Genomic DNA, 24,242 nt, shown 5'->3' with positions numbered 1-24,242 from the left:
CAAGGGTACCAAGACCATTCAATGGGGAAAGGATAGTTTTTTCAACAAATGGTGCTGGGAAAACTGGATAGCCACATACAAAAGAATAAAAATGGACCCTTACCTAACACTGTTTACAAAAATTAATTCAAAATGCATCAAAGACCTCAATGTAAGACCTACAACAATAAAATTCTTAGAAGAAAACATAAGGACAAAAGTGTCACAACATTGGTTTGGCAATGATTTCTTGGATTTGACACCAAAGACAGACAACAAAAGGATAAATAGACAAATTGGACTTAATGAAAATTTTAAAAGTATGTGCATCGAAAGACAATTATCAAAAAAGTGAAAAAGCAACCCACAGAATGGGAGAAAATATTTGCAAATCATATATCTGATAAAGAAGTAAAATCCAGAATACATAGAGAACTCCTAATACACAACAAAAAAACAACCTGATTCAAAAATAGGCAAAGGACTTGAATAGACATTTTTCCAAAGAAAATATATAAATGGCTAATAAGCATGTAAAAAGATGCTCAACATCACTAGTCTTTATGGAAATGCAAATCAAAACTATATTGAGATACCACCTCACACCCATTAGGATGGCTAGTATTGAAGAAAAGAAAACAAGTGTTATTAGGGATGTGGAGAAACTGGAATCCTTGTGTAGTATTGGTGAGAATGTGAAATGATACAGACACTGGAAAACAGTATGGCAGTTCCTCAAAAAATTAGAAACAGACTTACTGTATGATCCAGCAATCCTTCTGGGTGTAAATTCAAAAGACTTGACAGCAGAGTCTCGAAAGACATTTGTACACCTATGTTTATAGCAGCATTATTCACAATAGCAAAAATGTGAAGAAACTCAAGTGTCCAACAGATGAATGGGTAAGGAAAATGTGGTATGTACATACAATAGAATATTATTCAGCCTTAAAAAAGAAAAGAATTCTGACATAGGCTAAAACATGGATGAACCTTGAGGACATTATGCTAAGTAAAAAACCCAATTACAGGAAGACACATACTGTATGATTCCACCCATAAGAGGTTACTTACACCAGTCAAAATAATAGAGAGAAAGCAGAATGGTGGTTGTTGGGGGATCATGGAAGGGCAGTTTGGGAAATGGATGTAGAGTTTCAGTTTTACAAGATGAAAACAGTTATGGTGATGGATGGACATTATGAATAGATTTAATACCACTGAACTCTACACTTAAAAATAATTAAGATGGTTATGTTATGTTATGTGTATTCAACCACAATAAAAAATTTGAAAAAAAAAAGAGCCAGCCCTGATAGGCCCAGTGGTTAATGTTCAGCACTTCCTGCTTCAGTGGCCCAGGTTTGTTTCCTGGTCATGGAACCACACCACCGGTCTGTTGTTTGCCATGCTGTGGCGATGGCTCACGTAGACACACTAAAACTACTTACAACTAGGATATACAACCATGCAGGGGCCAGCCCTGTGGCCGAGTGGTTAAGTTTGTGCTCTCCGCTTCAGCAGCCCAGGGTTTTGCTGGGTTGGATCCTGGGCGCAGACATGGCACCACTGATCAGGCCATGCTGAGGCGGCATCCCACATGGTGCCACCAGAGGCACTCACAACTACAATATACAGCTATGTACTGGGGAGCTTTGGGGAGAAGAGGAAGGGAAAAAAAAAAAGATTGGCAACAGTTGTTAGCTCAGGTGCCAGTCTTAAAAAAAAAAATCAAACTGCGGCTGGCCCAGTGTCACAGCGCTTTAGTTTGCACGTTCTGCTTCGGCTGCCCAGGGTTCGCTGGTCCAGATCCTGGGTACAGAGCTATGCACTGCTTGTCAAGCCATGCTGTGGCAGGCGTCCAACATATAAAGTAGAGGAAGATGGGCACGGATGTTAGTTCAGGGCCAGTCTTCCTCAGCAAAAAGGAGAATTGGTGGTAGATGTTAGCTCAGGGCTAATCTTCCTCAAAAAAAAAAAATCCTATAAAATATTCTAACCTTTTTCACCCAACAGTTTAACCAGAGGAGATCATTTTAACAAGAGAAATTATATTAATATTTTAATAATTTAAATTTTAAAAGTAATCAATGACAAAAAGAAGGAGGGTTGCATATCAATTAGTGGACTACTTAAACGCTAGCTAACATAAATTCTTTCCAACTATGCCTTTTTAAAACATCTGCAGTTCCAGTTTTATTAATAAGTTGTAGTAGCAGCCACTGAATTTCCTGTGTTGTCGGTAGATCTGCTTCTTATATAGGCAACTATGTAGATAATGCAAAGTGAATAGCAGGAAGAATTTATCTCTTTGTGCCCAAGAAAAACAATTGTAGTATATGAAGAAGCTTTTGATTAAGTTGAGTATTATTATACTGTATTGTTAAAGTTGTTAACAGTTATTATAACTTCAATATTAATTTTTCTATTATGCTATTGAATGTTATCAGTAGCTACTGACTTTGCCAAGCAACACCAAGTAATCCAGATAGTAATGTGTTTTTCTCAGAAATAGTTAACAAAAAATAAAACCCAAAGTAGGTTTTACTAAGGTAGTTTCTGCTAAGGTATATTGATTTTGACCTGGGAAATTTTGGAATGGGGAAAAAAATCATCAGCGAAGTGATCCCAATTAAAATAATTTTAGTGAAATTAATGGGGAAGAATTGGAAATGATTTAATTGTTGCATAGAAAATAGACTAAGGAATTGAATCGATAGCAAGAAACTACTCTCTCAAAGGAAATTAATCAGTGTTGTAATTTTTAGTAGAATGTTCATAATCATAAACTGAAATAAAAAATAAAAAATGTCAACATAGCCTGTTGGTGGGGTTAAAATAAGAAGAAGGAGTATCTGTCAAAATAGTGTGCATCCATCCCCAAATTATACAGTTTCTCCCACGTGACCAGACCACTGCCTGAAGACTCCTTTAGGAGTTCATATTGAGACCATGTGTATGAGGCAATTTGGACCTATTTTTTGTGGATAGCATGTAAGTCGCACCCAATCTAGTGCCTAGCATGCCTGGTTGACTTCGAATGTTATTGCCATTAACTTTTGCTTTAATTTATTTTCATCAAATATTTCTGAACTGAAAATATACCTTTCAAAAACATTTATTTGTTACTCAGTCTTTGAATATGGAAAAATGGTCTAATTCAGCAAAGATGAATATCTTAAAAGCAGCAAATGACTTTAATATATATTTTTTCGTTTTCAGTAAACATGTTTATGGAGTACTACAGAAAGTTTCCTCCGGGTATACACTTTGATTTACAAGTGCTAAATGACCTTTTAACTTCTTTACTCAAACATTGTTTATTGAAAGAAGTATTTCAGGTAGTGAACCTCAGCATAATGGTTAAAATGCTGGTAAGTAACCTGAAAATATATATTTTTGAATATTTTAAGTTAATTTCTCTGTTATCTTTCTTATTTGTATAATTAGCAGTTAAATGTCTGTGTTTGTTGCATACTCCTTGAGAACACTTGTGTTTTTCAGCATAAATGATTTTGAGAAACTTAAGGTGTACTAAAAGAAGACGTGAAAATGAGTGTAATTTTTTTGTTTTATCCAGCCTGCTCTGAAAATATTGCTAAAAATATTTGAGCATGTCGCAGCTATGAAATTAAGGAATGCTGTACCTGCTTTAATTGATATGTTTTGCAAGGTAAGATTTTCTCTCTTTTATTCTCTGATAGTGAATAACCGAGAAAATAATTATTTCCACTTGCACTCTTAAACTGTCTTTTGTTCACATTCTTGATGCCAGAAAATTCTATTTTCAGAAGTGTTCTTTTTCTCCTGAAACAGGGGTTTAAACAGTCTGCAGTGACTGACAGACCTTCCCCTTAAATAAATAATTCCAAGCACTCCAGGTGTCTTCTTTCTGATTCATGAACTATTCTCATCTCTACACCATAAGGATGATTAAAGAAAATTCTTTTTTTCAAAAAGATTTGGGGTCATTTATAACAAAAATAATTACACAAATAAATATATAAATAGAAAATCATGGCCAAAACAAAGAAAGTAGATAGAAAGAAACAGAGTGGCTAGGAATTAATTTTATATTTGGCACTAAATAAAAAGAAAAAATAATTTTTATAGCTCTCTAAAAAATATATTAAAATTTTTACTTTTGTTGAAAACTTCCTAGTATTTGGTACTACCCAGCCATCCATTTCAGAATAGGCCTAATAGCAGGGGTAAAACAAAAACCGCTTTGTTTAGGAAGCAGCACTGGAACCACTCTAGCAGGTGAACAAATATTTCAGTGAATACCTCTAGTTCCACATTACAAAACTTGACAGAATTACTTGCCTGGAAATGTTTTGAATCAGAAATTGCTGATCCCCCATAGTAGTTGTAGAAAACGTCAGTTTGATACTTCTCAGGAACTTTATAATGAGGGATAAGGTATAAGCACCAGTGCTATGCTGAAAGACAGAAGGAGTACCAAATGAGAGTACAAGTGATAAAGTAGTTGGGATATTTTGGAGAACAGGAAGGATATTCACATTTTGAATTCAAAGTTGTTCTCTTTATTTTAACTGTAAATTCTTTAAGTAGGATGTCTTACTGTGCTTCTCAAATATTTGAAAAAAATATGCTTCAAATTTTTTTTAATGAATTTTAATTCTGCTTGTCTTCACGTTTCACTTCTTCATCAGTCTCTTAGTTTCACACACACTGGTTTTCAGCTGTTTCATGTTTTTTTAAGAGTGACTCCTTTTTTTTTTCCTACAGCTTGTTGAAGCTGGGATGGTGCTTGACCCAGAACATTTTAACTATATTGTTAAGCTCTTAAACCAAGTACAAGCTTCCAAACAAGAAATAACTGCAGTTCTGGAAATGAAATCCAGGTAAGAAAAATCAGTATAATTAAGGCTCTGTATATATTTGGTGAGGACTTATAAAGGATGAGGCAAAGCACTTATCCCTGTTCACATGTCCAGACATGTAGACAGTTGCTCACCATAAGCTCTTCTCCCATCTCTGGCTGTGTCCTAGTTACATTGTCATTCGTCAGGCTGCCTCTAGCCAGCCCTCCTGGACGGCCTCACCAAATCTCTTGGTACCTGATTTCGCCTTAGTCCCCGGCACATCAACTGTAAAAGAAATCTCTTGTATCCTCTGTTTCACAACTTACTTAGTTTCACTAAATATACTCTCTTATGTGTGTATAAATTACCTAAATCTTTTTTCTCTTTCACTCACTTCTTGTCATGCTAGCTAAATGAAATATTTAATATCTCTCCTTCATTCTTTCTCTCGCTTGTTCACTTCCTCTGTTCAGCTTCTGGGCCTCCAAAGGTCTCTTTTCAAAAACCTATGATAATTTTAAGAGTAGTACCATAATATACCTATGTTGAGAAAAGGAAAAGGCATGAGTTTTACAAAAATTTTATTAAACTATTAAATACATAGAGAAAAGTATACAAATTATAAGTATTTAAATGAACCATAACTTTTTAATGAAATCATATTTGATAAAGTACAAGTGGTATCAACCACCAAAGCCCTTGCAAATGCCTAGAAAGCTCCATCAGAGAGCTTCCATAGCTGTTATTTCATTTTTCATTTTCCTCTAATACAGAGGTTTCCGAACTTTCTTGGTTTGCAGTCTCCATGGACCAAAAGAAATACATTAACAGTCCCATTTATTAACTAGTTAGGTCCAAACAGGTTAATAGTAGTAATTTGACAGTCTGACAGGAGCTGCTTGACAATTTAAAACAGGCTTGGGGCCCTGTGAGTTTGCTCGAGTGCCCTGGATGCATGGCACACTTAGGGAATTGCAGTAGTTCTACTAAGTAATACTACTTCCCTCCAAGCACCAGCATTGAAGGTACATTTGAGTTCTTAGAGTTCTATGATTTTTTTCATTTCTTTAATTACCGATAATTAATATTTATGTTGTCTATGAAAATTATGACACTATTTAGATTAAATAGATTGTTGGGACTACCTAGGAAATAAGTTTTTGTGAGAAAAATGCAGTTTGTCTAGCATAGAGTTCTGGGATATGATCCATATATAAGCAGGGTGTGTTGATATTTTCTTCCAAACATTGTCATTTTTCTCTTGAGCCATATGCTAAAAACTTCACATTTTGGGCAGTGGCAGCTATGGCAGAGTGCTCAAATGGGCAGCAGGTGTTAGTCTTGCCGTATTCAGTAGCAGCTGGCACAGGAAAGTGTATGCATCCAGGTTCAAGAGGAGCAACAGTGCCCTTGTGCCCAGGACAGCTGCACAACTCCACCCTTCATGCAATGACTGGGAAAAGGATCTCTTGGCATAGGAAGACTCTGGAACAAACCAGCCTTGGTTTTCAAATTTTCAAAGTGACACAATCACGCAAATATTTTTACAGTTCATTTTGTAGCCCCTGATTTTGAAAATTGTATCTTTATACATTCTGCACCTTCCTGTGCTCCTGCTTCAAAATAATTACCTAGTATTTTTTAAGAAGTATTAACATTGGTGACCTATTTGACGAAGGAGAGAATAAGAAAGTGTGGGTAACTAAGGGGTGTGGATTATGGTTGGGGATATGGACCTGGCCTCAAGGCAGAAGGAAAAGAAATTTAGTATTTATTATTTTATATTTGAGTTTTCCTGATACTCTTTGAAATAATGACCCTTTTCTGGACTAAGGAAATGAGTTTTAATGGACAACTCATACTTTGATTTTTTTTTTTTTTAAAGATTTTATTTTTTCCTTTTTCTCCCCAAAGCCCCCCAGTACATAGTTGTGTATTCTTCGTTGTGGGTTCTTCTAGTTGTGGCATGTGGGATGCTGCCTCAGCGTGGTCTGATGAGCAGTGCCATGTCCGCGCCCAGGATTCGAACTAACGAAACACTGGGCCGCCTGCAGCGGAGCGCGCGAACGTAACCACTCGGCCACGGGGCCAGCCCCAACTCATACTTTGATTTTGATTATAGTTTTTAATCAGGTAGTTTTTAGTTCGTTTGAAAGGCTTTCACTCTCAGTAGATAAAGCTGCAACAAATAATTCTAAGAGTTATATTCAATTCAGGACATCAGTGAGAATTTAGGTGTATCTGTAATCTAGGAAATTTGTTAACATACATTTAATGACAAGAAATTTTTTATTTTGAAATTTTAAATTTACAGAAATGTTGCAAAAATTAGTATAGAGAATTCCCATGTACCCTTCATCTAGCTTTCTTTTGTGTTAACATCCTACGTAATAATAATGCAGTTATCAAAACCAGGAAATTAGCTTTGATACGAATCTATTAACTAACTACAGATCTCAGTGCATCATAGTAGGGGGTACATGGTGTTAGTATATCTTATTACTGGTTAAATTAATCTTGATCACTTAGTTAAAAATGTTATCTGCCAGGTTTCTACAATGTAAAGTTACTGTTTCTCTCTTTGTAATTAATAAATATCTTTAGAATATATCTAGAGACTTTAGCATTATGCATTCCCCTGTTTCTCCTCAAACCTTCACGTTAGTTATAGTATTCATCAGTAACTCTGTCCTGCAAGCTACGACTGTGGTATTTGCCCAGCAGTGAGTTTGTATTTTCTACATTTATTAATTGCAATTCTTCAGTAAAGAAGAGCTGTCCTTCTCCTCCGTTTACTTAATTATTTATGTCAATATGAACTCATGGGTGTTTATTTTATTCTATGGCTTATACATAACCTAATACTACCATTATTAATTTTGTTAGTCAGATTGTTCCAGATCTGACCTTTCAGAATTCCTTCAGGTTGGTTCTTACATCCTTTCATCATGTTCTCTTCATTTTTCTACCACTGTCTTATTTTTTGGAGGCACAAAGTTGTTTAAGTCTCATCTTCTGTTTTCCCTGCTGCAACACGAGCAACAGCCACTTCTCCAAGGAGCTCTGGCTTCTTTTATTGGAGAATGGTATCTAAAAATCAAGATCTGAATATGCTCATTGCTGCTGGAGTGTCGTTACAGCCAGGGCTTCTCAGTGGACAGGGCTAGGAAATATGTATATTATATATGTGTATGAAAATAGATAAATAAAATATATATGTATAGGAAATTTATGTATACAAAATGCAAATACACACACAAAAATATATTTATTTCTCTATTTGTATGTATATTAAAAGTGCCTGAGTTCGTAGTGATAGCTTGATTCTAATCCAAGACCACAGGTTCATTTCAGCCTTGTCTTTTTCTTATTTATAAGTTCTTTCTCTAACAGTGAGAAACCTGACTCTCATTATCTACAATATGTATACTCATTTATTCAATCCTACTACCCATATAAAGTCGTTTCAGAACTGCTAACCCATACCCCTATGGAAAAAATTAATCAAGTACAGTAATAGTATAAAGTTATTTTTTTCTTTAGCTTTACAGTATCCAGGCAAAATACTGTTTTCTAAGTTACTTAGTTTATTTCCTTTTTTTTCTCCCACTCCCATTCAGTGTAGTTATTTATTTATAGAACATTTAGGTTTTTGTTTTTGTTTTTTTTGGAGATTGGCACCTGAGCTAACAACTTTTGCCCATCTTATTTTTTTTTTTTTTTGCTTTTTTCTCCCCAAATACCCCCAGTACATAGTTGTATATATTTTTAGTTGTGGGTCCTTCTAGTTGTGGCATGTGGGATGCCACCTCAACATGGCCTGATGAGCAGTGCCATGTCCACACCCAGGATCCCAACTGGTGAAATCCTGGGCCGCCAAAGCAGAGTACATGAACTTAACCACTCAACCACGAGGCTGGCCCCAAACATTTAGGTTTATTTGTTACTGTTTGTATTATATTTTTAGTTCCCCATGTCCTAGTTGGTTTTAATTATTTATTTAGGGAGGTATATGAAACATTATTGTTTGTTCTAAGAGTGAAAGCTGTACTAAAAGATTTGCAATGAAAATCGTTACTCCTCCTTATCCCTACTCCCCTCTTTCCATTCCCTCCTTCTTTCTACCCCTTTTCCACCTACACACTGGAGGTAACCAGTCTTTTAGTTTCTGGTTTCTGCTTCTTATGAGCAGATATATAATTTTTCTTATATTTACTTCTTTCTTACATAAATGTAACTTACAATAAGTACTCTTTTCAACTTTGCTTTATTCATTCAAACAGTATATCCTGGAAGTCAGTCTAAATCAGTTCATAGAGAAATCATCATTCATTTTTATAACTGCAAAGTACTCCAGTGTGTGGATGTACTATAGGTTTTTCAACCAATGCATGATTATTTAAGTTGTCCCTAATATTTTGCAATAAAAACAATGCCACAATGAATAACCTTGGGTATATGTATTTTTGTATTGTTGGAGGCATATTTTCACGGTTCATTTCTAGAATGGGATTGCTAGGTCAAAAGGTAAGGACACTAGAGCAAACACTAAAAAAAACTATACAGGGGCTGGCCCAATGGCATAGTGGTTAAGTTCGTGCACTCTGCTTCAGCAGCCCAGGGTTCACAGGTTAGGATCCCAGGCACAGAACCACACACCACTCATCATGCCATGCTGTGGCAGCATCCCACATACAAAATAGAGGAAGATTGGCACACTTGCTACCTGAGGGACAATCTTCCTCACCAAAAATTAAAATTAAAAAAATTATACAAAGAGTGATACTCAAGATACTATAGGTAATCAAAATGGAATTCTAAAAACGTTCAAGTTACCCCAAAGGAAGATAAAGAAGGTGAAAGAGAAGAAATAAACAGAAAACAGATAATAAAATGGCAGATTTAATCCCTAACATATCAATAATTACTTTAAATATAAATGTTCTAATTACAATAATTAGAGGACAGTAATTGGCAGAGTGGCTCTAAAAGCATGATCTAACTATATAATCTCTACAAGAAATTCACATCTACTATAAAGTTGTAGGTAGGTTGAAAGTCAAAGGATGGAAAACAATATACCATGCAAATGTTAATTTTAAAAGATCATGGGTGAGTATATTACTATCAGGTAAAGTACACTGCAGAGCAAAGAAAATTACCAAGGACAAAGAGAAACATTGCATAATGATAAAATGGTCAATACACCAAGAAGACTTCGCAATCCTAAATGTGTTTCTACCATAGAGCAGAGCTTCAAAATATGTGAAGCAAAACTGATAGAACTGAAAGGATAAAATAGACAAATTGATAACTATAGTTGAGGACTCTATAAAATCAAATCACAGAGGAAGATAGCAAGAGAGGAAGAAGGGAACAAAGGAACTATAAAATAGCCAAAACCCAATTAACAAGATGGCACTAGTAAATCCTTGCCTATCAGGTATTACTTTAAATGTAAATAGATTAAATTCTCCAATCAAAAGACATAGAGTGACTGAATGGATAAAAAAATAAGACCCAGCTGTATGCTGCCTACAAGAGATTCACTTCTGCTGTAAGGACACACATAGCCTGAAAGTGAGAGGATAGAAAAAGGTATTCCCTGCAAATGGAAACCAAAAGAGGGCAAGCTATAATGCTATCAGGAAAACTAGAGAAATAAGAGACAAAGAAGATCATTATATAATGATTAGGCAATTCATCAAGAGGATATAACAATTATAAGTATATTTGCACCCAATATCAGAACAGGTAGATATATACAGCAAATATTAACAGATCTGATGGGAGAAATAGACAGCAATATAATAAAAGTAGGGGACTTCAATATCCCACTTTCAGCAATGGATATATCATCTAGACAGAAAATCAATAAGGAACCATTGGACTTGAATTACACTTTAGACTAAATGGACCTAACAGACATACACAAAACAGCTCCATCCAACAGCAGCAGAATACACATTCTTGTCAGGCACACTCAGAACATTTTCAGAATAGATCATATGTTAGGTCACAAAACAAGTTAAATTTAAAAGATTGAAATCATATCAAGTATCTTTTTTCTTTTCTCTGCTTTATCTCCCCAAACCCCCCCTGTACATAGTTGTATATCTTAGTTGCAGGTCCTTCTAGTTGTGGGATGTGGGACGCCGCCTCAATGTGGCCTGACAAGCCGTGCCATGTCCGCGCCCAGGATCCGAACCCTGGGTCGCCGCAGTGGAGCGCGTGAACTTAACCACTCGGCCACCGAGCCAGCCCCTCAAGTATCTTTTTTGATCATAATGATATGAAACTAGAAATCAGTAACAGGGAGGAAAGCTGTGGAAAATCCACAAATATGGGGAAATTAAGCAATGTAGTCCTGAACAACCAATGGGTCAAAGAAGAAATCAAAAGAGAAATCAAAAAATATCATGAACAAACAAAAATGAAAACACAGTGTACACAGAATGTATGGGATATGGCAAAAGCAGTTTTAAGAGGGATGCTACTAGTGATAAATACCTATGTTAAGAAAAGATAAAGATCTAACTGTATGTACTTCTCATACGTAAAACAACCTAACTGTACATACATCTCAAGGAACTAGAAAAAGAAGAAGAAACTAAGCTCAGTATTAACAGAAAGAAGGAAATAACAAAGATCAGAACAGAAATAAATAGAGGCTAGAAAAACAATAGAAGAGATGAATGAAACCAAGAGTTGGTTTTGAAAAGATAAACAAAATTGACAAACTTTTAGGTAGACTAAGAAGAAAAGAAAGAAGGCTGAAATAAAATCAGAAATGAAAGAGGAGACATTACAACTGATAGCATAGAAATAAAAAGGATTGTAAGAGACTACTATGAACAATTATATGCCAACCGTTTGGACAGTCTAGAAGAATTGGATAAATTCCTGGAAACATATAACTTACCAAGTCTTAATAATGAAGAAATAGAACATTTGAACAGACCGCATATGAGTAAGGAGATTGAGTCAGTAGTCAGAAATCTCCCAACAAGGTGGCCAGCCTCGTGGTACAGTGGTTAAAGTTGCACACGCTCCACTTTGGTGGCCTGGATTTGCAGGTTCAGATCCTGGGCGCAGACCTACTCTACTCATCAGCCATGCTGCAGAGGCGTCTCACATAGGAAATAGAGGAAGTTTGGCACAGATGTTAGCTCAGGGTAAGTCTTCCTCACAAAAAAAAACAAAAACTCCCAACAAAGAAAAGCCCAAGACCAGATGGCTTCACTGCTGAATTCTACCAGACAGTTTAAAAAGAATTAATACCAATCCTTCTCAAACTCTTCCAAAAAATTGAAGCGGAGGGGACACTTCCAAACCCATTTTACAAGTCCAGCATTACCCTGATACCAAAATCAAACAAGGACACTGCAAGAAATGAAAATTACAGGCCAATATTCCTGATGAACATAGATGCAAAAATCCTGAACAAAATATTAGCAAACTGAATTCAACAGTAGATCATATGCCAGGATCAAGTGGGATTTATCCCTGGCGTGCAAGAATGGTTCAACATATACAAATCAGTAAATATGGTATACCCCTTTAACAGAATGAAGGCTAAATATCATATGATCCTCTCAATAGATGCAGATAAAGTGCTTGACAAAACTCAGCATCCTTTTGTGATAAAGATTCTCAACATATTAGGTATAGAAGGAATGCAAGCCAACAGTGACATCATACTTAACAGTAAAAAGCTGAAAGTTTTTCCTCGAAGATCAAGAACAAGGAAAGCATCCCTACACTCACCACTTCTGTTCAACACAGTGCTGGAAGTCCTAGCCAGAGCAGTTAGGGAAGGAAAAGAAAGAAAACACATCCAAATCAGAAAGGAAGAAGTAACATTGTCTCTGTTTGCAGATGACGTAATCATATATATAGAAAACCCTAAAGACTCCACCAAAAAGTGTTAGAGCTGATAAATGTATTAGGTACAGTTGCAGGATACAATATTAACACAAAAATCAGTTGCATTTCTATGCACTAACAATGAAGTATTCAAAAAAGAAAGAAAGAAACTCATTTAAAATAGCATCAAAGAGATAAAATACTTAGGAATAAATTTGACTAAGGAGATGATAGATCAGCACACTAAAAACCATAAAACATTGATAAAAAGAAATTGAAGAAAACACAAATAAATGGAAAGATATCCTCTGTTGATGGGATTGGAAGAATTAATATCACTAAAATGTCCTTGCTACCCAAAACAATCTATAGGTTCAATTCAATCCCTATCAAAATTCTAATAACATTTTTCACAGAAATAGAAAAAACAATATTAAAATTCATATGGAACTACAAAATACACTGAATGTCAGCTAAAGCTATCTTGAGCAAGAAGAACAAAGCTGGATGTGGTGTATATGTACAATGGAGTATTATTCAGCCTTTAAAAATAAGGAAATCTTGCCATTTGCAACAACACAGATTAACCTGGAGGACATTATGCTAAGTGAAATAAGGCAGACACAGAAAGACAAATCTGCAAGAGCTCACTCATATGCAGTCTAAAAACATCTAATTCAGTAACAGATTAGAATGGTGGTTACCAGGGGCTGAGCAGTGGGGCAAATGGGGATATATTGGTCAAAGGGTGCAAACTTGCAGCTATAAGATGAGTGAGTTTTGAAGACCTATTTTACAGCATGATGACGATAGTTAATAATAACATATTGTGTACTCGAAATTTCCTGAGAGTAGATCTCTACTTAAGATCTTTCTCACCACAAAATAAAGGGTAACTAGGTGAGGTGATAGATATACTAATTAGTTTGATTGTGGTGATTATTTCACAATGTATACATATATTAAAGCATGTTATATATCTTAAATATATACAATATTTCTTTGTCAGTCATACCCCAATATAGCTGGGGAAAAAAAGTGTCATCACCAAATCATTTGGGATGCAGCAAAAGCAGTCCTAAGAGGGAAATTCATCGCAATACAGCCTCACCTCACTAAACAAGAAAAAGCTCACATAAGCAACCTCAAATGACACCTAACAGAACTAGAAAAAGAAGAACAAACAAAGCCCAGAGTCAGTAGAAGGAGGGAAATAATAAAAATAAGAGCAGAAATAAACGATATTGAAACAAAAAAGACAGTAGAAAGGATCAATGAAACAAAGAGTTGGTTCTTCGAGAAAATTAACAAAATCGACAAACTTTTAGCCAGACTCACCAAGAAAAGAAGAGAGAAATCTCAAATAAATAAAATTAGGAATGAGAGGGGAGAAATCACAACAGATACCAATGAAATACAAGGGATCATAAGAGAATACTATGAAAAACTATATGCCAACAAATTGAACAACCTGGAAGAAATGGACAACTTCCTAGACTCCTACAACCTCCCCAAACTGAATCAGGAAGAAATGGAGAATCTGAATATGCCAATCACAAGTAAGGAAATAGAAACAGTAATCAAAAACCTCCCCAAAAATAAGAGTCCAGGACCAGACGGCTTCTCTGGAGAATTCTACCAAACATTCAAAGAAGACTTAATACCTATTCTTCTCAAACTATTCCAGAAAATTGAGGAAGATGGAGTACTCCCTAACACATTCTATGAAGCCAACATCACTCTGATCCCCAAACCTGACAAGGACAACACAAAGAAGGAGAACTACAGGCCGATATCACTGATGAACATAGATGCAAAAATCCTCAACAAAATTCTGGCAAACCGAATACAGCAATACATCAAAAAGATTATACACCATGATCAAGTGGGATTTATACCAGGGACACAGGGATGGTTCAACATCCACAAGTCAATCAACGTGATACACTACATCAACAAAATGAAAAACAAAAACCACGTGATCATCTCAATAGATGCAGAGAAAGCATTCGACAAGATCCTACACCCATTTATGATAAAAAACCCTCAATAAAATGGGTATAGAAGGAAAGTACCTCAACATTATAAAGGCCATATATGACAAACCCACAGCCAACATCATACTCAATGGACACAAACTGAAAGCCATCCCTCTGAGGACAGGAACAAGACAAGGGTGCCCACTTTCACCACTCCTATTCAACATAGTACTGGAGGTGTTGGCCAGAGCAATTCAGCAGGAAAAAGAAATAAAAGGAATCCAAATAGGTAATGAAGAAGTAAAACTCTCACTGTTTGCAGACGACATGATCTTATATATAGAAAACCCCAAAGAATCCATAGAAAAACTATTAGAAATAATCAACAACTACAGCAAAGTAGCAGGGTATAAAATCAACATACATAAATCAGTAGCATTTCTATACACTAACAATGAACTAACAGAAAAAGAACTCAAGAACTCAATCCCATTCACAATCGCAACGAAAAGAATAAAATACCTTGGGGTAAACTTAACCAAGGAAGTGAAGGATCTATACAATGAAAACTACAAGACTTTCTTGAAAAAAATTGACGACGACATAAAGAGATGGAAAGACGTTCCGTGCACATGGATTGGAAGAATAAACATAGTTAAAATGTCCATGCTACCTAAAGCAATCTACAGATTCAATGCTATCCCAAGCAGAATCCCAAGAACATCTTCACAGAAATTGAACAAAGAATCCTAAAATTCATATGGGGCAAGAAAAGACCCCAAATTGCTAAAGCAATCCTGAGCAAGGCAAACAAAGCCGGCGGAATCACAATCCCTGATTTCAAAACATACTACAAAGCTACAGTGATCAAAATAGCATGGTACTGGTACAAAAACAGGTCCACAGATCAATGGAACAGAATTGAAAGCCCAGAGATAAAACCACACATCTATGGACAGCTAATCTTCGACAAAGGAGCAGAGGGCCTACGATGGAGAAAAGAAAGTCTCTTCAACAAATGGTGCTGGGAAAACTGGACAGCCACATGCAAAAGATTGAAAATTGACCATTCTTTTTCACCACACACCAAAATAAACTCAAAATGGATCACAGACCTAAAGATTAGGCTGGAAACAATAAGTCTTCTAGAAGAGAATATAGGCAGTACACTCTTTGACATCAGTTTCAAAAGAATCTTTTCGGACACTATAACTCCTCAGTTAAGGGAAACAACAGAAAGAATAAACAAATGGGACTTCATCAGACTAAAGAGCTTCTTCAAGGCAAGGGAAAACAGGATTGAAACAAAAAAACAGCTCACTAATTGGGAAAAAATATTTACAAGCCACTTATCTGACAGAGGGTTAATCTCCATAATATACAAAGAACTCACACGGCATAACAACAAAAAAACAAACAACCCAATCAAAAAATGGGCAGAGGACATGAACAGACATTTCTCAAAAGAAGATATAAATATGGCCAATAGACACATGAAAAGATGTTCATCATCGCTAATCATCAGGGAAATGCAAATCAAAACTACACTAAGATATCACCTTGCACCCGTTAGATTGGCAAAAACATCCAAAACCAAGAGTGACAAATGTTGGAGAGGTTGTGGAGAAAAAGGAACCCTCATACACTGTTGGTGGGAATGCAAACTGCTACAGCCACTATGGAAAACAGTATGGAGATTTCTCAAAAAGTTAAAAATAGAAAGACCCTATGACCCAGCCATCTCATTACTGGGTATCTATCCTAAGAAACTGAAATCAGAAATCCCAAGAGTCCCTTGCACCTCTATGTTCATCGCAGCATTATTTACAATAGCGAAGACATGGAACCAACCTACATGCCCAGAAACTGATGACTGGATAAAGAAGATATGGTATATATACACAATGGAATACTACTCAGCCATAAAAAAAGACAAAATTGGCCCATTTGCAGCAACGTGGATGGACCTCGAGGGTATTATGTTAAGTGAAATAAGCCAGTCAGAGAAAGACGAACTCTATATGACTCCACTCATAGGTGGAAGTTAACATATTGACAAGGAGATCTGATCGGTGGTTACCAGGGAAAAGGGGGGGTGGGGGGAGGGCACAAAGGGGGAAGAGGTGTACCCACAACATGACTAACAATAATGTACAACTGAAATCTCACAAGGTTGTAATCTATCATAACATTAATTAAAAAAAAAAAAGTGTCATCACCAGAGCTGGCAAGGATGTGGAGAGTAGATCATACATTGTTGGTGGGAATATAAAATGTTACAGCCACTCTGGAGAGCAGTTTGTTGTTTCTTTAAAAACCAAATATGCAAATACTAAATGCAGCTGTTGAACTACGGGGCATTTGTCCTAGAGAAATGAAAACTTTGGCTTACAAAAAAACTTGTGCACGAATGTTCATAGCAGCTTTAATTGTAATAACCAAAAACTGGAAAAAAAAACCCAGATGGTCTTCAATGGGTGAATGAGTAAACTGTGGTACGTCCATACCAAGGAATACTACTCAGCAATAAAAATCCAAAGACTATTGAAACATGAAACAGGTTGAATGATCTAACAGGAATTGTGCTGGATTTAAAAATCTAGTCTCAAAGGCCGCATGCTGCACAGTTCCATTTATATAACATTCTCAAAATGACAAAACTGTAGATGTGGAGAACTGATTGGTGGTTGACAGGGGAGGGGACGGGTTGGGGGATGTGTATAAGGGATAGCATGAGGAAGTCCCTTTGTGGTGATGGAACAGTTCTGTATCTTTATTGTGGTGATGGTTATACAAAGGTTATATAAATTATATATATGGGATAAATATATATGTATGTATATAAATATATACGTGGGATAAAATTGCATAGAACTACATACGCGTACACAAATGAATGCATGTAAAAGGTGATGGAAACTGAATAATATCTGTAGTCTAGTTAACAGTATTGTACCAATATCAGTTTCCTGGTTTTGATGTACTATAATTATATAAGATGTCATCATTGGAAGAAGCTGGATGAAGGGTACACAGGAGTGTGTAATATTTTTGCAATTTCCTGTGAGTCTATAATAAAAGTACATGTGTTAGATATTGCCAAATTTCCCTCCAGAAGGGCTGCACCAGTTTGTATTTCCACCAGAAATATATGAGACTACCCGTTTCAGCACAGCTTTGCCAACATAATGTGTTCTCATACTTTTTAATCTTTTCTAATCTATTAGGGAATAAATGGTGTTTTTGTGTTGCTTTAATTTGCATTTCCTTCATTATAAATGAATTTGAACATTTTCTTTTCATATATTTGAGAACCATTTTTACAACTTTTGTTGTGAATTGTCTGTTTATGTCTTTTTCCCATTTTTCTATTGTTTTTAGTTCTTTGTTCCTTAAGTTTTAAGAGTTCTTAATATATTATGAGTATTAGGCCTTTGTCTGTAGTAGATATTGCAAATGTTTTTCTAGTTTGTCAGTTATCTTTTGAATTTGTTTATGGTGTTTTTTGCCATGCAAAAACTTCTTTTTATGTAACCTAATGTATCAATCTTTTTTATTGCCTCAGTTTTGAGTCATCATTGTTTTTTATCGCATCTGGATTTTAAGTCATAATTTCCCTACACCAAGGTTTTAGAGAAATTTACCCATGTTTTCTTCTGTTTCATTTTTCAGTTAGGTTCCTAATCTATTTGGAGTTTATTCTTGTGTCTGGTGTGAGATATGGATCTAATTTTATCTTTTTTGCAATGGTTGTTTAATTTTCCCAGCACCATTTATTAAAAAGTCCATCTTTACCTCCAGTGATTTGAGATGCCACCTTTATCGTATATAGACATACCTCGGAGATATTGCAGGTTCAGTTCCAAACCACTGCGATAAAGGGAGTATCACAATAAAGCGAGTCACATGAATTTTTTGGTTTCCCAGCGCATATAAAAGTTTATACTGTGGTGTGTTAAGTATGCAATAAGATTATCTCTGAAAAAAAATGTACATACCTTAATTTAAAAATACTTTATTGCTAGAAAATGCTAACCATCATCTGAGCCTTCAGCAAGTCATAATCTTTTTTGCTGGTGGAGGGTCTTGTAAAAAATGCACTATCTGAAGCACAATAAAGCAAAGCACAATAAACGAGGTATGCCATACTAAATTTCGTATCTACTTGGGTCTGTTTCTACACTTTGTGTTCTATTCCCCTGAACTATTTGTGCATCCCTGCACCAGTACCACACTATTTTAATTATAGAGGCTCTAGTAGTGTGTTTTAATATTTAGTAGGGATAATCCCCCACGAAGTTTTTCTTTTCAGTGTTTTTCTGGCTATTCTTGCATGTATGCTTTACCATATGAACTTTAGTATCAGCTTCCTAACTCCATATAGTAGCTTGTTGGTATTGTTCTTGGAATTGCATTAAATTTATGAATTAACTTAGCAAGAACTGACATCTTTAGGGCCAGCCCCATGGCTGAGCAGTTGAGTTCGCGCGCTCCACTTCAGTGGCCCAGTGTTCGCCAGTTCGGATCCTGGGCGCGGACCTGGCATCACTCATCAAGCCATGCTGAGGCAGCGTCCCACATAGACAAACTAGAAGCACCTGCAACTAGGACATACAACTATGTACTGAGGGGCTTTGGGGAGGGAAAAAAAAAAGAACTGACATCTTTATGCTCTTGAGTTGTCCTATTCAGGGAATGTCTTTCTGTTTATTTAAATTTACTTTTGTGTCTTTCAGGAGTGTTTTAGAATTTTCCTCATATAAGTATTTAATTTTTGTTGCTATTGTAAGTGAAGTTTTCTGTACCACTAGGTACTCTATTTCTTTATTTTTTCTATATATAAAGGATATAGACGTTTGTTTATAAGTGATATGTTCTGTTACTTTACTCTGAAGTCTTTATTATTTGAGTTAGTTTCATCCTGAATCTGAGGGGTTTTCCAGATATACTATCATATCATCTGCAGATAGAATTTTACTTCTTCTTTACCTTTATTATGCCTCTGAGTGATCTGTCTTTTCTAATGGCATTGGCTCATACCTCTGGTACAGTGTTGAATAATACTGGATATAGTGGACATCCTTCCATTGTTCCTCATCTTAGTGGAAATATCTCTAGAATTTTCTCATTAGATACAATGGTGACTTTAGGACTAAGGTTTATATATTTAACCACTTTAAGAAAGTATCCGTCAGTTCCTGTATTCCTTTTTGTTTTTTAAAGATTGGCACCTGAGCTAACATCTGTTACCAATCTTTTTTGTTTCTTCTCCCCAAAGCCCCCCAGTACATAGTTGTACATTCTAGTTGTAGGTCCTTCTGGCTCTGCTATGTGGGATGCTGCCTCAGCATGGCTTGATGAGTGGTGCTAGGTCCACGCCCAGGATCCGAACTGGCCAAACCCTGGGACACCAAAGCAGAGCGTGTGAACTCAACCACTCGGCCATGGGGCTGGCCTCAGTTCTTATATTCTTAAATGAATTCATGTTGAATTTTATCAAAGGCTTTTTTAGTATCTATGGAAATGATCATGATTTTTTTTCTTTAGATCTGGTAATATGATGTATGATATTGATGCATTTTCTAATATTGAACTTACCTTGCATTCTTGAAATAAATACCACTTTATCATGATATATCATTTTTTTAAGGTGGTCTTGGATTCTACTTGTCAATATAATTTTTAAATTTCTTTTTGTGGTAAAGTATGTATAATGTAAAATGTACCATCTGAATCCATTTTAAGTGTACAATTCAGTGGTATTAAATACATTCACATTGTTGTGCAACTGTCACTCCATCCATCCCCATAACTCTTTTCATCTTGTAAAACAGATGTTTGTTAGTATTTTATCCAGTTTTTTGCATTACCATTATGAGTGATATTGTTCTGTGATTTTCTTTCTTTGTCCTGTCTTTATCTGGTTTAGGTATTAATGTTATACTTAACTTCATAAAAGGAATTAGGAAATGTCCTTCCTTTTTAATGCTCTGGAATAATTTGTAGACAATTGGGACTAGTCACCAAAATTGACTCCAGAGTTGGCTATTATACAGTATTCCTAGTTAATGGCACCCTCTTCTCTCCCCTTTCTCTCCTTTCCTTCTTTCCAATTGCTAAAGGGTCTTTCTTTCGTTTTTGTCTGTTTTTCTTCCCAGAGGCTATGCATTTCACAGATTGCTTTCCTTAAATCACACAAACTTTTAAGTTCCTTCTGTGTGGTTTGTCTTCTGATCTACCTAGACGCTTTTTTTTAGTATTTTCAAACTTAGTGTGGACTTAGTCTTTGTGATGGTACTTTTTAAATCAATCTTAGGTCTCTCTGGTAATTTCCCTTTTCAGTTCTCCCCCCACACGATTTTTTGTTTTGTTTTTCTTTTGTCTGTCTTTTCTTGTCACAGATCTTTGTGGAGCAGTGAGAGTGGAGTGGGAGCAGTAGCCATCAAGTGCTAGGATTTAATGTTTTTTCTCTTTTTATTCGCAATTATTTGAAGCTTTGGCATTCTCTGTCTTCAAATTAGGCTGAAGTTATGGTTTCATATGGAATTTGCTTTTTCCTTCTTGTTGCCTACGGTTTGGGTTAGAAATAGTGTGAGGTAGGTATCTGTGCAGCTGCCATTTTCATCAGCTCTAACGAATATTACCACATTCCTTTTTCTCCAATCTCTCAGCTATAAACTATAGAACAAATGAGTTAGGAGCAGTGGTGACTTTTTGGAGGTGAACACATTAACCCTTTTCTGTTGTTAAAGGTTACAGATGAAGCGATTTAAAAAGAACTGGAATTGTGATGTAGATTCAGCCTTGAACGAAATAGAGGTATGACACTTATTTTTTTTAATTAATTGCTGGGATCTCTGAAAAACAGTTACAACAAAGAAACTTTGAATAGTAACCCCATTTTAGGAAAAGTTTTAGAAATGTGGCTGTTAGACAAAGAAAATGCTCAAGAAAAAGAAGTTAATTTTTTTTAATATTTTGAAATGCAGACCTAATTTCTAGAGGTGTGGACTATTCTAGAAATAGTGAGAAATAATTGTTCAGTTTCAAAATTAACTTAGGTTAACTTATGTTTAATAAAAAATTAACTTATGTTTAATACTCTAAAGCTAAGCCTTTAGTTCTTGTCACTGGGCAGACTCAGTGCACAAGAAAGTTGGCTTTCTTGTCATGATCCATGGCTGACTGCAGTATGTGAAATGACATGGGAAAGTCAAGGTCAGCATGTACTTTCCAAGCAGTTAGAGTATAAGAAATAGAGGACTTGGTGAGAAAGATTCACCCTGAGCTAACATTCTTTGCCAGTCTTCCTCTTTTGTTTTTTTTTTTTTTTTTTCTTGAGAAAGATTAGCCCTGAGCTAACATCTGTGCCAGTCTTCCTCTATTTTGTATGTGGGACACCTCCACAGCATGGCTGATGAGTGAAGTAGGTTCACGCCTGGGATCCAAACCCACAAACCCAGGCCACAGAAGCCAAGGGCACAGAACTTTAACCACTCAAGCAATGGGGTCAGCTGCCAATTTTACTTTTTAATTTAAGATCATTTTTGTACTCATCTAGTAATTGTTGGTCTAGTCTTAATTAATGTTTATAATCTTGAAACAGTTTTTTTTGGTGTGGAAAACTATTTCTTAGTTCATAATAGAAAATCATAGGGCGATAGTAAGTTTACTGAAATGTGCTTTGTAGCCCCTTTTGTAGAAGAAATGTAATACTCAAAAGGATATGCGGGCACCAAATCATAAATGGCCAAATAATAGTAAAATGCAATCTCTAAAAGTAATAAAATAGTGTACTTCTGTGGTGATAGCTCAAATCACACTGCTAATCATCTGTTTTCCATAAAATCTATCTCCACTGTCTAGTTCAGGTTTGAGGGTGACATCATTAAGTACTTTAGGAGCTAGATAATTACAACAAATGCACATTGCCATCTGGAACTTATAGAGGCTTTGCTATAGTCGGAAAAGGAAATTGTACAATAGCATGTTATTGATGTTGTAACCCTTGTCAGTAGGTTTATGAGATTTGCAGGGATTGTTATTAATTTCCCTATATCTAATAACTATATGTGCTTACCCCATAATATGTTTGCATAAATTACAGCTTTCTTTCTTCTTTGTTTTGTTTTGTTTTTAATAATTCTGATAGCATTGTAAAGAAAAAGGTGACTGGACAAAATTGGGAAATTTATACATTAATGTAAAAATGGGCTGTGAAAAACTTTCAGATTTCCAGAGATTTTGTGCTTATATTGCTGAAACAGTAACAAAAGACTATAAAGAAGAGAGACCAGGTGTTCCATTTTGTGAATTTGCTGAAACAGGTAAAATTTCAGTGTTTTGGTCTGAGTTTTGTGTGTTATGGTGGTGCAATGTTCTTAACAGGAATGTAAAGCTGTTAGTGTTTTCCATGTTGGGAATAAGTCAATAGTATTGCAGATTTCAGATACTTTTCCTTCTCTTTTTAAATTTTTCCATCTGTTTGTTGTTAAGTTACATTATAATGATAAAAGATTAAGAATCGGTGTTTTAACATCAGATAGTTCACATTCTTAGTCTTCTTTTCATTCAGATTGGTAAAACTATTGCTAGCAAATTATACTTGAGCACCTGAATTTTTGAATCATTATTGTTACTATCTTCACTATTACAAGTCAACAAAATTCATATATTGTTGAGACTTTTTTTTAACATGAGCTCTTCACTATCACATTCTTTATCAGGAGGCAGCAAACTTTTTCTTTAAAGGACTAGATAGTAAATATTTTAGGTTTTGCACACATCACATATGATCTGTGTCACATAGTTTTCTCTTCTTTTCAAACAGTGCTTTAAAAATAGAAAAACTATTTCTAGCTCACAGACTATACAAAAACAGGCCATAGGCCAGATTTGGCCTGTAGGCTGTAGTTTGCTGACACCTGTTCTTTGTGGTAGTATCAATAATTCCATGTTAATTTGCCTTTCCCATCATTTTAAGTGACTGTTTCACTTTCTTCCATGTGCCTACTTTGTGTTCCAGTTAGCAAAGATCCACAAAATAGTGAAGTAGATAAAACTTTGCTGGGAAGAATCGGAATCAGTGCTATGTACTTCTATCACAAGCTGTTGCAGTGGTCCAAGGTACTTCATTAAATTTATGTTTTGGTTTGGGATAGAGAGTGTTAGTTTTAAAATTTTGAACAGAATATAGGTTAACCTTGCAAATTGGGAATTTTCTAATAATCGTTACAGTGACCCAATGAGTCCCAGAGTAGTAAGTGAATTATTAGGTGGTGTATTAGGCAAACATGGAAGGGAGGTGGCATGCGACTGAGTACTATGAAGAATCTCAGTATAGGGAACACTTAGGAGGCTGTGCTAAATGTCATATTTATTTGAAGCAACAGTCAATTCAGAATTTATTTTGCCAGCTCCTGAGTATTGGTAGCATTGTAATTTTGCAAGAGTTTGACACCTTTTGTGTGTGTGTGTGTGTGTGTGTGAGGAGGATTTGCCTTGAGCTAACATCTATTGCCAGTACTATTTTTTTTCCTTGAGGAAGATTAGCCCTGAGCTAACAACTGTGCCAGTCTTCCTCTACTTT

General features: G+C 35.7%; 1 protein-coding gene across 2 annotated transcripts in view; it reads left to right on the top strand.

Annotated features, from left to right (window-relative positions):
- TOPAZ1 (testis and ovary specific TOPAZ 1) overlaps positions 1-24,242 on the top strand; it is an 80,537-nt gene that overhangs the window by 36,624 nt on the left and 19,671 nt on the right. For both annotated transcript variants that reach the window (XM_023620622.2, XM_023620620.2), the window contains 6 exons: positions 3,202-3,353; positions 3,560-3,652; positions 4,732-4,847; positions 21,406-21,472; positions 22,806-22,980; positions 23,679-23,779. In XM_023620622.2, coding sequence (XP_023476390.2) covers positions 3,202-3,353; positions 3,560-3,652; positions 4,732-4,847; positions 21,406-21,472; positions 22,806-22,980; positions 23,679-23,779 — 704 coding nt within the window. The remainder of the gene's footprint in view (positions 1-3,201; positions 3,354-3,559; positions 3,653-4,731; positions 4,848-21,405; positions 21,473-22,805; positions 22,981-23,678; positions 23,780-24,242) is intronic.

Source organism: Equus caballus, chromosome 16 (genome assembly GCF_041296265.1).
Source record: "Equus caballus isolate H_3958 breed thoroughbred chromosome 16, TB-T2T, whole genome shotgun sequence".
NCBI lineage: Eukaryota > Metazoa > Chordata > Mammalia > Perissodactyla > Equidae > Equus > Equus caballus.
The sequence above is the reverse complement of the archived record's forward strand: the minus strand, read 5'-3'. Positions and strand labels throughout refer to the sequence as shown.